General features: G+C 39.5%; 3 protein-coding genes across 7 annotated transcripts in view; 1 reads left to right on the top strand and 2 right to left on the bottom strand.

The window, feature by feature from the left end:
- Positions 1-641: 641 nt before the first annotated feature.
- LOC117142577 (ubiquitin-conjugating enzyme E2-17 kDa) lies at positions 642-8635 on the bottom strand. The gene is made up of 5 exons (XM_033306645.1): positions 8215-8635; positions 5261-5324; positions 2255-2286; positions 1557-1740; positions 642-1492 (listed from the first exon to the last, which is right to left on the bottom strand). The coding sequence occupies exons 1-5, from the start codon at positions 8236-8238 to the stop codon at positions 1353-1355; spliced, it is 444 nt and encodes a 147-aa protein (XP_033162536.1). The 5' UTR covers positions 8239-8635; the 3' UTR covers positions 642-1352.
- An 803-nt stretch (positions 8636-9438) lies between these two features.
- LOC117144458 overlaps positions 9439-16741 on the top strand; it is a 60892-nt gene continuing 53589 nt past the window's right edge. For 2 of the 5 annotated variants that reach the window (XR_004459641.1, XM_033309618.1), the window contains exon 1: positions 9439-10430. Coding sequence is in view for 3 of the 5 variants with exons in the window: in XM_033309618.1 (XP_033165509.1) it covers positions 10020-10430 (411 nt within the window). In the remaining 2 variants the exon portion in view is untranslated. The remainder of the gene's footprint in view (positions 10431-16741) is intronic. The other 3 variants (XR_004459642.1, XM_033309613.1, XM_033309614.1) reach the window with 2 other exon arrangements.
- On the bottom strand, positions 13904-15204 carry LOC117144460 (regucalcin). Its single transcript, XM_033309620.1, has 3 exons — positions 15107-15204; positions 14219-14937; positions 13904-14162 (listed from the first exon to the last, which is right to left on the bottom strand). Exons 2-3 carry the CDS (start codon positions 14935-14937, stop codon positions 13970-13972), a joined length of 912 nt encoding a protein of 303 aa, XP_033165511.1. The 5' UTR covers positions 15107-15204; the 3' UTR covers positions 13904-13969.

Genomic DNA, 16741 nt, shown 5'->3' with positions numbered 1-16741 from the left:
CAACCCATTTCAAAGTCCAGATGATGATGTTTAATTAAAAAGTTGTTGCGCACTGAGAATGTCATGCAAAATTAGCCTGGCTAACTGGCCTTATAAAAATTATCAGCTATCCCCAAACAAATCTTTACAACATGATAATTATTAAATAAGAAGCCAATAACCACTAACTTGTATGTTAGATATAAGAAAAGACAGTAGAACAGAATAACATTTGTGAGCTCAGAAAACAAAAGCAAAATACAGGTGAAACAAAATGCAGCAGCATCCGTTTACTAATTTATACGTTTTTCGCAAACTCAAATGCAGGCAAATCGAGGTGAATAATTTACAAAACAAATAAATGGTTAACCAAAAGAAACATTTTAACAAGCTTTCTTGAGACATTACAAAAAATTAAAATAATATATTTCAGACAGCAAGATATCTTTTTAAGTGTTGTTTTATACAAAATGAAGCAATTGTTAAACAATTTGGACAACGCATGCGATATACCCTACAATATTTGCAAAACCTTAGTGATTACAAACAATTTAATTGATCAATAGCTTAAAGCAGTACTTCTCTACTACACGCTTGATGTTAAATTGAATTTTTGCAATTTTTATTTTTCCGGTTCTTTAAATATAATATAATAATAATAATAATTTTTCCAGCTGATTTTTATTTGTAGTTTTGTTTTTCTTTGTATTTAAACTTATTATGTTGATGCTGTTGTTGGTAGCTGTCTAGCTTTTAATGTTTAATGCTTACATCATTTTTTCAGTAATTATTATTAAATTATTTCCGTTTATGCTGTTCTGTTTCTGTTCCGTCAAACACACAATTAATCGCATGTCCGCCACCAATCCGCCAGTTACTGCTCCAGTTGCCACTGCCACAGCTGCAGCGGCTGTTGCTGCTGATGTTGCTGCGGCTCCAAGGACTCCTTTGCCGCTACCGTTGCTCTTGGTACCGCCGCCAAATTTGCTGCTCCTAATGCTAATGCCGCTGCGAAGGCGGTAGCAGCGGCTGCTGCGGCGAAAATGACTGCGGCAGTTGATGATCTTGCTGTTGTTGCTGCTGCGGGTGATGTTGCTGCTGTGGCAAGTGTTGTTGTTGTTGTTGTTGTGGTTGTTGCTGCTTTGGTGGCCGCAGTTCCTGCTGATATTGTGGCAATTGTTGTGGACAACAGCACGGCGGCCATTGCCAGTAACAATGACGCTGCTGCAGCTCCTCCTCTTCTGAATCTGACTATTGTAAACTGTTGATGTTATCTTTGTTGCTTTTACTGTTGTTGTTGCATCTGCTTTTACTTCTGCTATTGTTGATGTTGAATTTGTTGATTCTGTTGGACTTCTGCAATCTGGAACGCATCACATAGCATACTTTCTAGTCCACTCTCGTGCCAGCTCATTGTATTTTTCCCGATCGGTTTTATATATTCTGGCAATCTCTGGAACAAGAGGATCGTCTGGATTGGGATCACAGAGTAGAGAGCAAATTGATAATAAAACTGAAAGAGAAAAGGGAAACACATGTTAGTATCATTTCGATGCAAGAACTTTAGATGAACTCACCTTTTGAAATAGTTAATGCTGGCGACCACTGAGATCTTAATATATCGAGACAAATCGATCCATTGCTGTTGATGTTTGGATGGTATATGCGCGTTGTAAAAGCCACTTTGGGTGGTTTAAAGGGATAGTCTGTTGGAAAATGTATAGTTAAGAAGAATACACCTCCTTGATAAGGGCTGTCCGGCTGTAAGAAAATTGAAAACAAAGGCTATTAGTAAAGCACAATAGTTTACTCCACACCTACTTCATTTTATTTGGTTTATTTGGAGGTCAAATCTTAGATTGAGTTCACTCGAAAAATTTAGTTAAATACTTTGAAATAATAATAAGCTTTGAGTTTACGATAGTTTTGAATTAAATTATTGCTAGCTTCAGACGCCGGCAACAATGTTTATAAGTTTAATGGATTGTTCTATACATGTACTGGAATTCTATTTAAACACATGATTACAAATTTACTGTGCTATTATACATTATCTATCATTTCAAAGCATCTAATCAACTAACGTAGCTTATTTAGAAATACAAATAAAGTATTGTTTTTTTACTGCATTATAATTTAATTTAATGAATTACTAATCTGCTATTTTAAACTGTAAACAACAATCCCTTATCAGACCAAAAATAAACCAATATAAAATATTTCAGGATACAAATTAAGATAGAATCGATTCGATCTTTCGGTGAAGTCCTCTTACCGGGCCCATTATTGTAGCTTGCCAGTGAAATACTGTAAGAAAAAGGAAATACATTAGTTAGACACTGGTAAAAACGTAGTTTAGATAATGTGATAGAACCCTACTTAAGAGCAAACAAACTGCGCTGCAGTTAAACGTTTTTTGTTTGCTTTGATTTGCAATGAGTCCTATATCTGCCCTAGAGGAAATTTACTGTGAGTACGTGGAGCATCTTGGATATTTACATTTTATAATGAGATGATGCTAGAGTATCTGAAAATTTTCCCTTAGCTCAAAATGAAAACGTATATTCAAGTAATGAGTTTTGATACAGGAACTGATTTGCTAAATAACTACGTAAATAGAATTAAGCTTAGAACAACAACCCGAAATGTAATCTTCTTAAATTACAATACCATTTTCCCCTGGTTCGCCTCGTCTAGGCTCCACTGTATATGCATCCAATGCAGCAAACTCGCTCTCGTCTAAATAAATGCAGCACTCTCTCAGCGCCGCCCACCACCCCACCACTTCCATACTCATGGCCACGCTCTTTAGCGATTCCCCCCCACAAAAGAACAAACACAAACAATGCCAGCCAAAGAGCCTTGGCACCGACAATCGGCAGCAGCGTCAGCAGCAGAAAAAGCACCAAATGCTCTCCTCCCCCTTGAAACAGAAACAAAGTTCTTAAAGGAAGGAGTATACCTATACCGAGATACCCTGTAATCAAACAAGGCTTTAAAGCACACATATGAAAATTCATTTCTATATAAACTGAGATATTTTTATAAAATCTTTTCTTAATGACGGAACCCAATATATTCGATTTTTCAACTGATTTCATGCTAAGCAAACCTTGACTATTATTGGCATACATTTCCATGAGTTCTATATATCCTTTCACCCTGCAGAACATCACATATATATACCCTTGTACCCTATGAGAGAGCACAAAACGTGTGGCAGTTGGCTCAGAATCATGGCCAAAACAGAGCTACTGGCTATGCCGTCAATGTCATTCTGGTGAACGAATCGAATGCGACTGGGAAACCCTCTCTCTGTTGTGGCGGAGCACTGAGAACTGGGAACTGGGCCCTCGGTAACCAGCTGCTGCTGCTGCCTTGACCATAATTACACGAAATGTTCATTTGTCCATCTGCAGTAGTGAGTTTTTGGTTCTGGAAAATGCGTCGGCATTGTTTTTGCCATAACTCAGACGAAAGTAATCTCATAGCTGCAGCCATGTTGATTAATACCACTTAGGCCAACAATCAATAATTTCTGAGCATTGGTAGGCACTAAAAACCCTGCAAACCAGATGATATTAATAAAAGCCATGCATATTTAGATAAAAACATCCTTAGTGAATTTTAGGAATTGATTAATTGGCACGCTGATTTGCTAAGTTTTCTAATCCGACCATGGTAGCTTAGCTCAAAAGCATTCAATCAATGTTGAGTTTTAAATACTTGATTAAATCATAAGGTTTCCTTTCCGTACTACAATTACCGTGGATTAATTTCACACACACACACTTAAGTGGAAAGCCAGCCCCACACTGAGCAGAAAATGGAGGGGAGTTTCCATTGCACTCGAGTGAAAATTCGCCACCCACCAACCAACACCCAAAAAACCAAAATAAGCCCCGCCCTGAGCTGCAAATTCCTTTCTTTTACCCCAGTTGCTGGGAAGTCGATGGTAAGGGTTCGTAACAAATGATAATAGAAGCAAAGTGATAAGAAGTGCGGAAATAATTGAGTTGACTACCCAATATACATAGAAATATTCACGTTTATATACAAACATACTTTTAATTGTATATAATATGGACGATTAAACGCTGTTAATAGAAATCGAGTGAAATCGCCGCACTGCTCGTTCATTATCAGCAAACGATGACAATTATTATTATTATTTACTCTGCCTCGCGGGAACTTGAATGAGTTCGATTTCCTTACGACCAGAGAAACTGGGAAATGAAGCACAAAGAAAAGTGCTAACGAAAGAGCTGGGAAATAAAGATTATTTCAATATTTCGCCAGTTCTGTAAAATATTTTTATTTGCGTTCTCTAAATTATAATATAAATAATGCTGCAAAGCATTAAGAAGCGAATTTCTATAAGTTTATACAGTTACAACAATAGTTAATATAGCTTTTTGCAGAATAATTTTAGTTCCTAGTCAGTTTCCCTAAATCTAAGTATTTAGTTCGCCATTTTCTTTCTAAAATCTCATCGCTTACAAAGTATGCCGGTGTTTTTGACCGAAATCGTCGTCAGCAAGGCTATATAATTTACGATTTCACTTTTTGTGACGTCATTGGAGAGTGACCCCCATATGGCTGGCACCTCTTCCTCTTCCCCCTTGAGCGGTGAGGGGGGCGGGTAGCTTTACAGTAACGGTTGTCGGCATGCAGTACAGCTCTACGTGCTATAACGTAACCGAATCCGATCCACAAGCAGCGTGAATTTGTTGGCTAATTGCATGTCGGCTTCGTGAGTTTTTTTAAATCGAGTTTAAGACAGCGAAGAAGAAAAAAGAACCAAGTCATGGCGATCAGCTGTTTGGAGGCCATCGCTATCACAAAATAAAAAGAACCGAATCCAAACTTGGCGCAAAAGAATTCAAAATTAGCAAAGTCCAAGCTAAAAGTAACAGCCAATAAGCAAACAAACAGTGTACAAATTTAGTGTGTTATATACCTAGTCACGATCGAAATCTATGACGTGGTGATAGTCGATCGACAATATTTGCATTTTGCATTAGCAATTCCGAGACGGAAACTCCTATAGATAGTAATATATGTATTGTAAATTTTGCTTAATCTATATAGTTTCTATTCCTAGCATACACATATAAATACAATATATGCTCCTACTGACTCAGACTTGGCAACCCAGAAATATTTCACATAACCAAGTATTGGCTCCCACACGATATGGTGAAATCAAAACTTGGGTTGAAGCCCCCCAACATAATACGACTGACTCATCGAGATGTTGAATAACATTAGCAATACTTACAATCATCTCCAACTGGACCGGCTGAACATTGTGCAGGTGGATCTCTGCCCAGATCTTGCAGTTCCTGTTGAACAAAGACATTTTCAGATTAGTCATTGAAAAAAAAGTTAAAAATAGGTGTTTAAGGTCCGTCAATCTTTGATTGTTTGTAACAGATATGTCAAGTCCTATAATATCTAATTTCTAGTCAAACCTAATATACAATATTTTTGAAATCCCAACTCTAGTATATGAAAGCCTAGGTAACAAACCCAGCAATAGAGGAAACCCCAAAAAGAGTTCTCGAAATGGGAAATGGTCTAAAGTGCATTTCATGGCTATCTGCTTATGTTTTCCGGTAGTCGGTTCTTTTGTTTTGCTCTATAATGCAGCTATATGTACATACATGTGTGATGTACATGTGTGCCGCGGTTTTCCGGGTGTGCGTACATTTTATGTTGTGTGGTTGGCATGCAAATGATGTAAATTTTATATGCAGAATTTAAAAACAGATATGTGGGGATACAAAATAAACATTTTTATGCGAGCGAGAGGGAGAGACGTGAAAAATCAAGTTCGTTGGCCCGGACCACAAATGGCGCTGTCTCCTTCTGCCCCACCCTCCGCCCACTCGCTCCATCCCTGTTGCACTCGCACGCACACAGCTGAGCGGCTCCCCTCCCTTTCTCTCACGCTCTGACTCTTCTTCACTTATCACAGCTGCCCCACACACACACACACTGCTACTAAACGGGGAGAGAGAATGAGGTGTAAGGTAAACCGGCAAAAAAAAAAAGAATATATATATAAAAAGAATAATGAAGATGAGCTGCGAAAGAGGAGCGCGACTCAGTGGAGAAGTAAGGGGAGGAGGAGCAGCAGGAAGAGGAAGAATGAAGGAGAGTGAGAAGACTGAGCTTCAGTGTGTGCGTGTGTTTGTAACGGAACCCCAAAATCAGAGTGGAACACAACAAAAATAGCCGTCGCGAAAAACACCGTGTTTCTTTGCCCCATCTCACTCACTCATTTCGGGAATTGTACCTGTTGAGCAAAAATAAATTACAAGAAATTGTTACATTTCTTTTTTCGGTTGGAGTTGAAGCGCTTATGACTCATATCAGACGAACAAATGAAGTAAAAACAAACACGCACACTTGTCCACAGAAAGAAAATTCGATGTTAATATCAATATTAGACCAGGTGCACTACCAATACAATCAGATATTTCTAATTAATTCTTATCAGAATATTTACTATTGTGTGAAATAAACGAATTGTTTCAGTAAGTCTGTAAGCCATATACATTGGATATAAAGCCGATTTCGTTCAGTGTACGGTTCAAGTGAGCTCCGATCGGCGTTTAAGCCGACTGTTCTCTGTCGCACTTTAACTCTCTTTTTTGGCAAATGAGGCCATCTAGAGAAAAAAGGTCTTTTGAAGAATTGGCCACAAAAAGGGGGCGTGAGTGATTTTAAGAGTTTACTACAATGTATACTTTTATTTCCGGTTTTCCGCTTGCCATTTCGTTTTCATTTAGGCAGGTATTAAAATGTTATAATGGATAGAAAACGAGGAAAACTCAATGGCCATGACGCCGACGCAGGCAGCGCTGCTTTTGTCGAGACAGTCAGCAGACCCCCGCCCCACACACTCAAACACAAATACACACCAACGATATTCTCACGCTCACACATACGCATAGATAATGAACAAATTCCGCATTCGCTGCTCATTTTGTATGTAAATTATGCTTAATTATAATTTATAACTAATTATTTGGGGGGCCCCTTTTGGCTGACGGTGTTTTGCAACACTAAGCCCCGCTAGCACTCACACACTTGCGCTCTCTTTGGCTCTGCCCCATTGCGCGAGCGAGACCGAGAGAGGCCTCAGCTGTCACGGGCAAAGGGAGTGCGCCAGGGCCAGAGCGAGATGGCATGCAATGGCCATAGCCAAGTGATGGCGAGACTTTGTATTTGCGAGCGCTTTAATGTGTGTGTGTGGGGTATGACTATGATAACCGGCTGCAAACGTAAAAAAAGATCCCAATTTGCCAAGTAACATTTCCACAACTTCGAGATATTACTAATGCTTTTGAGGAAGGCTCGGATGACTTTGGAAAAATATCGGGGTTGCCAGGGCCTTGAACATTGGGGTGTAAAAAAGCATTTACTGGACAAGGACAAACGACGCGCAGGCACTTTAAAAATAATTATCGAAGCACGCACGCTAGAACCACTCTACCTAAATATATATACAAATATATATGCTTGGGGGCAGCACTATTTCTGAATTATCAGCGCAAAAAGTAGGGTTAGGTTAATTTTATACGCTTCTTGCTTTTGCTCTGTTTTATTTTTTGCTGGATCTTTCTGCGGCGCTGGCAGTGTGTGCGTTTATGTGTGTCTGTAGCGAGGCTGAGAGTGTGTGCGGGTGCCGTGTACAGCGTGTATTGGGTAACAGCGCCCGTAGAGCTGCGAAAACTCCGCCGTATAGTTGCATTAATGTAAATGCATCCAGGTGCCCGGCACACACGCACACAAACAATGCACATTCGCATTGCACTTTCACGCACACGCATCGCACACACAGACACATCCCACACTCTCGGAAAAGTAACGGAAACGATGACTGCACTACACGTTGCCTTGCCCACCACACGCACACATCCTTGGACCTTATTCACCACCCTCAAAATTTCTAATCTGCTCCTAATTACTAACTTATTAATTAAATGGTAACGCCACAGCTCATTTTCTCCCTTCCCTCTTGCACGCTTCTTTCCCCGCTTCTTCTTTCTTTTCGTCGGGTACTACCTACGTTTCACATTTCTTGCATAAAATTTTTCTCCCGTTGAAAACTGATGTCTGTTCACAATTTTTTCTACTATCATTTTGGTGTATCGCAAGTGTTCTGTTCTGTCTTTTTTTAGTTTGTTTCGCAAAGTTTTTTGAGATATTCCTTTTTTCACATACCTTATTGATTCTTTTTAACGCCATTTTCTGATTGAAATTTGATTTTCTGGGTTGTGTGTGTGTTTGGTTGGTTGTGTGTGTTTGGTTGGTTGCGTGCTGGTGTTGGTGTCTCGCGTATTTCTTTTGTTCTTCGCACAGAATTGGGTTTAATTCAATATATAATCCTTCTGCTTAGAATTGAACGAAAAACGAAACACAAAGCTGCGTTGCGCCTCTAGAACTTTGATGCTTAAATATGGCTCTTTCGGTTGAGTGTCCCTTGTCACGAAATTAAGCAGCACCAGCGCACTGCGAGTAAAAACGGCGACCCGACGAAGACTACGGCGACGATTACTTTTTCACAATCAATGCGGGGCCTTTCGACCGTTTGTGCGATAGAGACGAACGTACATGAGCTAAGACCGCAACGAAGCACAATCGTTTTGCCGAAGTGTAAGACTGAGCGAGAGGAATAGTGTGTCCGTGTCTTGTGGTAGTGTTGCGAAACGGTAATCCAGCAGAGCAGTCCAGCTATATGGCCTTTTCGCTCGGGGTGGCCAGATCGATTGGGTGGCAAGGCTTTTAGGTGAGGGATGAATCAGTTAATTACAATTTGATTGCTAATGCATGACTCTTTTTCATACTCACTTTAGTTCAGGAATGGCCGCAAAGGTAGTTTTACCGGCAGCGAGGAGGTGTTGTATTTTTTCGAACTACCTTCTTATCGATGGTGCGTGCGCCCAAAAGCTTGCAACTTGTATGTAAATTTGTTAACACCCAACGTGTTGCAGGCTGCCGGAATTTTTTTACTGAGCAATTTTGACCTGTTGGTAATCTGAGTTCTTGAAATATTTCCGACTAGCTACTGAGTTCTACAACTCAATTGACAGGGCGTTATTTTTAAATTTAAATTCACGCCGGAGCGCTGGTCTGGCAATGCCGACTTGCCAGTTCTGGCTACTTGTCGATATTTTCCGTTGTGCTATCGATATTTTTCGGAATACCATGTGTTAGTGGGTTTTTAGTATATTTATACATATCATAAAATATCATAAAAAGGCTTAACATATTTTAAACAAAAAAAACTGGTTCATTTAATTTAACTTTTTATTTTCTCACTTTTCCAATTGGCGCTTCCGCTGTTTGAAAAGCCCATTAGACTGTAACCAGTTAAAACAATCGACAGTTGCAGAACTTAATCAATGCAGCCCTCTTACTCTGTACATCGATAGTATCGCATAAACATCGATTTTTGTTCCAGCTCTAACTTTAACTGTCTGCAAAATATTTCAAACAAAAGTGCTTATTAATTAAGTAATATACTTAATATTAGTGGCTGTTTTTCATTGACATTGACCGAATTGCGGTTGTGCAAGTGTTTTGTTTGGTTTATTGGCGTGCTTATCCTAGTTTGGCGGCCCTTTGAACTCGTTCGTGTATCGCCGTCTCTCTCCCACCCCCGCAATCGGCTTCGTGCGTATTTTTTGTGCATTTTTACACAGAACTCACACTTTTGTATGGGCAAAGAATTTGTACTTTATTTTTGCACTTGAAGAACAAGAAATAATGAAGAAAGCCAAGATAATCGCGACGATGTGCAAGTGCTAATCATTCAGTTTTGGCAAGCGCTGAACTTTGCTGATTTTTGGAACAGCAAAAAAGATGGAGGAGGATAATGCCAAGACCCTAACTAATAACAACAAGAACAACAACAAAAACAACAATAAGGGACGCCAGCAGCTGCAGGGACACGCCCACAGCTCCGCCACCGCCCACGCCTCCGTCGATATATTTATATTCGATTTATAGTAGCTGTAGTTGTAGTCATGCCAACAACAAAAACCCAAACACAGACAACAACAACTTGCGGCGAAGAGGAAGAAGCGGCGATAATACGAGAAAATTGCGATACGCCAATGGCGACCCCAGCAAATGCAACAACAGCAAACACAACAACTGCAGCAGCCACAACAACAACAGTAAATACGCGCAGGCAAGAAGAAGCAGCACCAGCGGCGGTAGCATCCACACCTAGTGTTACGAAAACAGCAACAACAACAAACATATTAGCCGCTGCAGCGGGATGCCACAAGCCGTTATTCTTCAGCCGCCGCTTTCAGGACAAACGGAACTTTAGCTCGCTACCGCTCTTCGTCTACGCGACCTCGCCATCAACGCACGCCCACTCAGCGGACGGAGTAGGCGTGGCCAAGGAGGCAGCCGCGTTTTGTCACAAGGTGAGTTTGTTGCACAAAGAACCAGATAAACTTGTAATATTAGGAGAACAAGGAACTTCTATAATTGCCAATGCAATATAATTTACCTCCTTCAAATAATGTATAATAACCAAAACGGGAACAGAAAAAAAATAAAAAGTTCTGGTTAGAGCAGATAGTTTCGAATTCGAAGGATTGATTTGGCATGTCAGAATTGCAATTGTAATAAAACCCCCATGGGTTTTAATACTCATTTTTTACCTTCTACTCTCCCATCTCTTTTTTCGAGCAATCGCACCGCTCTTTCCGCTCTAAACTTGCGTAATGGATCACTTCCGCTGCACTTGCAACTTGGGTCGTGTCATATCTGAATATATAATTCCCGCCCAATTCATTGTTTTCACAGTAGGCTCCGCCTAAGAAGAACAGCGCTGATAAATACATTGTTATATTAAATTACAGATTACAGATTATAAATTTATAGTTGGTATTGAAAATCAAACATTCTATTAATTTAGCTCACAACAAATATGTTGAATACCTATTATTCAAATAAATATGACTTTAGACAAGATGTAAGTTTAGCATGGTGGGTTTTTTCGTTTCTAGCCACTAACTACTGTATTATATTTATAAACGTTCTGCTTGGCTGCCGCAGTTCGCCTATCTGTTCCTCTCGGAAATCGGTGCATGCAGAATCAGATCTCCATTGGAAATGCGTTTTTAATGTTAATCACGAGCGGCTTTAAAAATTGTTTACACTGCGTTTTTTTTGGGCTGTTTGTTTTTTTTTATATTTTTTTATCAGTACCTTTTTTTGAGTTTCTGCAGCACGGTGATCGCTCAAACGTGTCAGACATTAATGAGCCAACCGCCAACCGCCAAAGCCGAGCGTAACTGTGCTTTGTCTCATTTTGGTGGGCAAAGGTGTTGCGGGGGAACTAGGAGTGGTGAAGGGGGGGATTGGGATGGGCGGTATGGGCAGGTGGTTACAGGTGCAGCCATTGACTGGCGCAGCGCTCTCCTTTTGTTGCCGCCCGCTTGCGGTTCGTTCTCTCCCTCCCTCGCATGCCAACCGTACAGTCTGCCCTCTCTGTCGCGCACTGCAACGCTTCACTTGTGCTTCACTGTGCTTGTTGTTTTTGTTGCAGTTCAGTGAGTTGCGACTTGTGTGCGCTGCTGCTCATAAGCTTCATTAACGTACGTCGGCAAACGCAGACAACAAAGCTCCCGAAATAAAAATGTTTGCCAGTATTTTTTGCCCAGCTTCGGATTTTCCCGAAGCTACACACATTTCCATGGTCTGGAAAAGTCGATGGGAACGGTTAGAAGAGGCATCCTATTGTTCATTTCCTCAAAACATGATTAAAGTTTAACGTATATCGTATTTAGGTATGCAGAATTGGTTAAAAAGTTTTCAGATAAATTGTATTTATTCTTAGAGTTCAATATTATATGTCTTCAAAATAAGAGTTGGAACAACAGGAGAAACATTAAGCAATTTTGTAATGTCTTGTATTTATTACCTTTCAGACCGTAAAACCTGGTCAAAACATTCAATTTGCATAAAGTTGTAATAACTTGTAAACCTTTTTTTATTACCTACATCCAATATTATTTTTATTATTCAATCAAATTGAGATGCAATCTGCATTTTAAATATTCTCTTTACGTATTTCTCATGCTTTCTTTTCAAATTTGATGATCAGATCGTTTGACACTTTCCACTGGTTTACAGCGCTTTCTAACGTGGGTTTCCCCCAAAAAGTGTCCAGTGGGTGTGGCACCCTCGTATATGATATGCCCCATTCGGTATGATAGGAATGTTTGTGGGCGATATTTTCCAGGCACAGTGGATCATAGCACTTTGTGGCAGCTTTCGAAACATTCTGATAGATAAGCAAGTAAAAGTATATAGTATATAGATATGATGATATATATATGATTAAGAAGTTGCACACTTTATTCGCTTACATTATGTTATTTAAAGCTTGAGAAACAGCCAGCTTTTGTGTTCCTTGTGTCAATATTTAATCTTCTTTCTCAAGGTGGCCCAAAATGTGTAAATAAGGCCTTAAATATCCATTTATTTCTCAGACCCACTGTGGTCATGAATTGGAAGTTTCAGCCTCTGTTGTTATAATACAATTACGCTGCATTGCTGTTAGATCCGTCCTCCTTGTCGGGTGTTGTTTACATTTTCAAATTTAAATCAATTTTGTTTCTGATTGCGGTTTAAGTGGCAGGTTCCAGTCCCCCAGACCCCAGTTTTCAGTTTCCAGCCCCATCTCTTGTCTGTCTTTATGTTTATTGCTGCCATATGTGCTCGGTATCTGGATCTGTAACAGTCTGTGCGGCATTCTCGTGTTGTCAAACAATGCGCATATGGATACTGTATCCGTATCTGAATAAATGTATCTTTTATTACCCATATATTGTGGGACAGTTGTTTTGGGTGCAGCGCAAACAATTGTCGAAACGATCTCTCATCTCCCTCGCCCTTCGTTTCCATTTCTGTAGAAATATGTTTTTGATTGCTCTTGCCCCCTGGAGACCTCCTCGTTTCCCACAACTTTTTCTAGCCACATTCTAGTTACATTTCACTTACAATCAATATTGTGCCCTCTTTCAATTGAAGCGATATACATTAGAATCGATTTATTGCAATTTATATGAAATGGTTTGATTTTGTAAGCCAATTGTTAGTTTTGTTTTATTGTATCGTGCATATTCATAATATTAGAATTTTCGCCTAATGCTCATTTAGCTCCTAATTATGGGTGATTTGGCTATCTCGAAAGTGAAAAAAAGCGATAAGATAAAATGGAACAAATTTATGCTTAATTGAAGGATTTCCATTGCTGGTAAAAATAGATTTTATTGCAAATGAATACACAAAAAAGTTGCAATGAAAATAGTTGGTTTATTATACTGTATGTATGATTTGCTATTTTATGTAGATTAGATTAGAATTTTTAAAATCTTCCACAGAACTTTAAACGCACAACAAATACAATCTATTAAGTACGAGCCCCCTAAAACATTTGACGTATCAACTTGGTATCTGTTTGCCCAATTAAGTAATAATATCTCTCTGGTACTTCACCAGATGTTTATAGAAAATAAACTACTGCAATTTCATTTTAATCTGAACAATTTGCCCTACAAAAAGTAAACCAAGGGCGTAGCGCTGCTATATATCAATTTCACAGAAATCTATTGATTTTGTGGAGTGGTTCTCACTTATCTTGCATGGAACCAGGGGATTGCTTCACATCCCTCAAGGTCAAAGTCTGTTTTTTCTGGTTTTAAGTACAATTGTTTATTTATTTTGTTAAATGGATCTTATAATCAAAATGCATCATGTAATGTAATGTTCTTAAATGATTTGATTGCCATATAAGAATTGAAGATTAACCCTTCAAAGAGTTTTGGCACATTTTTAGATATTTGGAAACTAGTAAATACCCAAATTAAGAGAAACAACCACGGCATTAGTTTAGTATACAAGCAAACGTTTGAATATTTAATTAAATGCTATTATACAAGTAGTCTACAATCTAGATCTTCAAACTAACGCCAGCGAAACCCTTGGCATTGAGCCCAGTGACCTGGAAGGTGGTGCCAGCTGGTTTCGGCTGGTCGAACTTGTTGGCGGTTGTCACATACAAAATGTCCAAGTTGGGACCTCCAAAAGCCACCGAGGTGATTTGGGTGGTTGGAATTTTGATTTCAAGCAGGATTTTACCGGTGCTGCATTAAAAAGATAATGTTTAGTATTGAACTTGAGTGAGAAATTATAAACTCACCTTGGATTGACCTTGAAGACGGTGCCACCATTGAAGGTGGCCACGTAGATATTGCCCTCGGTATCTACGGTCATGCCGTCAGGGAACAAAGGTCCTTCGGGACGGATTTTCCTCAGATCGAAGATGACCTTTGGGTTGCTCACGGCGCCGGTGGTCTGATTATAGTCATAGGCCAACACCTCGTGGTTGTTGGTGTCGATGAAGTAGAACTTCTTGGCCTTGACATCCCAGGCGAGGCCATTGGAGATGCCCACCTTGCCACGGATGGCCTTGGGCTGTCCACCGGCCTGCCAGCTGTAGAGCTCACCCTTCCATTGGGTGAAGATGTCGCCAGTGTCGGCCATGGTGCCACCGTAAAAACGGCCATTGGGATCGGTTTTGGCATCATTAATGCGGTTTTCCGTCTGGCCCGGCTGCACCTCGAACAGGGTGCGAGTGACCTTGGCCACTGCGGAGACTCCATCCCACTGGACGATGACCGTGCGAAGACCGCATCCTACGGCAAACTCCTGCGGTTTGTTCTCAACCGGCAGAATGAAGGAGGCAAATTTCTCGCCCTCGATTTTCGCCTTGTACACCTTGTTCTGCTTGAAATCGTAGCGATTAATGCCGGCGGATTCGAGGTCCACGTAGTACAGACTCTGGCGATCAACATCCCAGTGGGGTCCCTCGCCCAGGGCGGCGTAGGAATCGGGAACAGCCTCAACCTTGTATGACATCTGAGATGGGGAATATTGTTATTACGGTTTTTAATTATTGCATGCTTTTTGCACACTTAAAAATATGCGATTAAATGAACAATTATCGCAACGTATTATATAGTAATTAAGTTTCCATATATAATATTAATTGAACATGAACATGTAACACTCTCTCTTTTTGTCTCACCTTAGAGAAACCGTTGAATACTTCTCGGTCAGCTAACGTTTGCAAACTGAATTGAATCCGGTTAGTTTAAATGTTTTTATAGACGTTCTCACACCTACACATGGCAAATTGATAAGCAATAATTCAAGTTTGTACACAACTGTTATCAAATTATGACACCAACACAGAAAAACATCAGCTAAATTAACTATTGGGGTAGAAACCTTAATCTATGATGGTGCACATTTTCAGCGACACTCGAATAAGCCAGAGAGATTGTTGATATTTTACTTAACGAATCGACAACAACAATATTTATGCATAAATATTTAAAAAGTATAAAACAATCAAGACAGATTATTGTTCTGATTTTACAAATCAGAATCATTTTCTTTGAATATATGTAAAAGGTGAAATCGTTCATGGTACACGATGGACATTCTCAAATATCTCAGTTCTGTTATCAGGCTCCTTGAAAATGATACCATTCGCAATCTCCCCACATACATTTTAATGAATTTATCAAATATACAAAGCCCAGCTGTTATCCTTTCACATAATTAAGGATAGGTTTGCTTTGATATTTCATATTTGTTCACACATGAACACGAATATATTTAAAGACTTACAATTTTGGGCTCCGTTCATATCTTATGTAAATGAATCGAGAGCGATAAATTGTATTTAGGATTTTGTTATCTAAGGCGACATGGGTGCATTGCTCAAAAACATGTGCACACCACATGAGTCAGTCACTTGAGATCGTTCCCCGCCTCCTAAAATAGTCCCTTAGTGGGAGACCACAGATAAGGTCCTCGCCGCTCAAGATAGGCAGATGTGCCCGAGCGTGGGACCTCGATAAGGCGGGGACTATTTACTTAGGCTTCTGCGTAGGCCATTTACTTTAAGATGCGATTCTCATGTCACCTAGTTAAACCGAAGATATTTCCAAATAAAATCAGTTTCTTACAAAAACTCAACGAGTAAAGTCTTCTTATTTGGGATTTTACATTTGGTCAATCGAGCCTTTAATCGACTCTGCAGTTTCCCCCTACCAAAGGTAAGGAACTCAGAGAAAGGCCAGCTCCTTTAAGCATCTTACAGCTAAAGGTAGCAAAAATAAGTGACTCTTGTTTCCCCCTACCAAAGGTAAGGAACAGAGTATAAATATAAAAAGCAAAAAGATACAAAAGAATCTTTTATGTTTTAAAACAAGCACCTTATAGTCTATAGCTAAAGGTTGCTTTGTGTACCATTATAGATTGTGGTAAGGCGTGCTTGAGGCCATACATCAGCAATTGTGAAATTAAAAAGTGCATAACAAAAGTGCCTTATAAATGCTCTAATAGCATTAAATCAGCTCATAAATAGAGTGCAGTGTATATGCCATAAGAGCATAAATTAAATAAAAAGTGCCTGAAAACAGTGCCTTATAAATGCTCTAATAGCATTAAATCAGCTCATAAATAGAGTGCAGTGTATATGCCAAAAGAGCATAAATGCCGAAATAAATGGCTAAAAAACAAAAAATCTGACTGGACTACAAAAATAATAAAACGTGCCAAATAAAAAAAAAAAAAAATCATCTTTAAACATCGACGGAGCCTTAAAGAAGAGAAGGAAGTCAAATTCAAAGGAGCCTCTACCAGCAGCAGA

Source organism: Drosophila mauritiana, chromosome 3R (assembly GCF_004382145.1).
Source record: "Drosophila mauritiana strain mau12 chromosome 3R, ASM438214v1, whole genome shotgun sequence".
Lineage (NCBI taxonomy): Eukaryota > Metazoa > Arthropoda > Insecta > Diptera > Drosophilidae > Drosophila > Drosophila mauritiana.
Note: the sequence above shows the minus strand (reverse complement) of the source record. Positions and strands in the feature narration are given on the sequence as shown.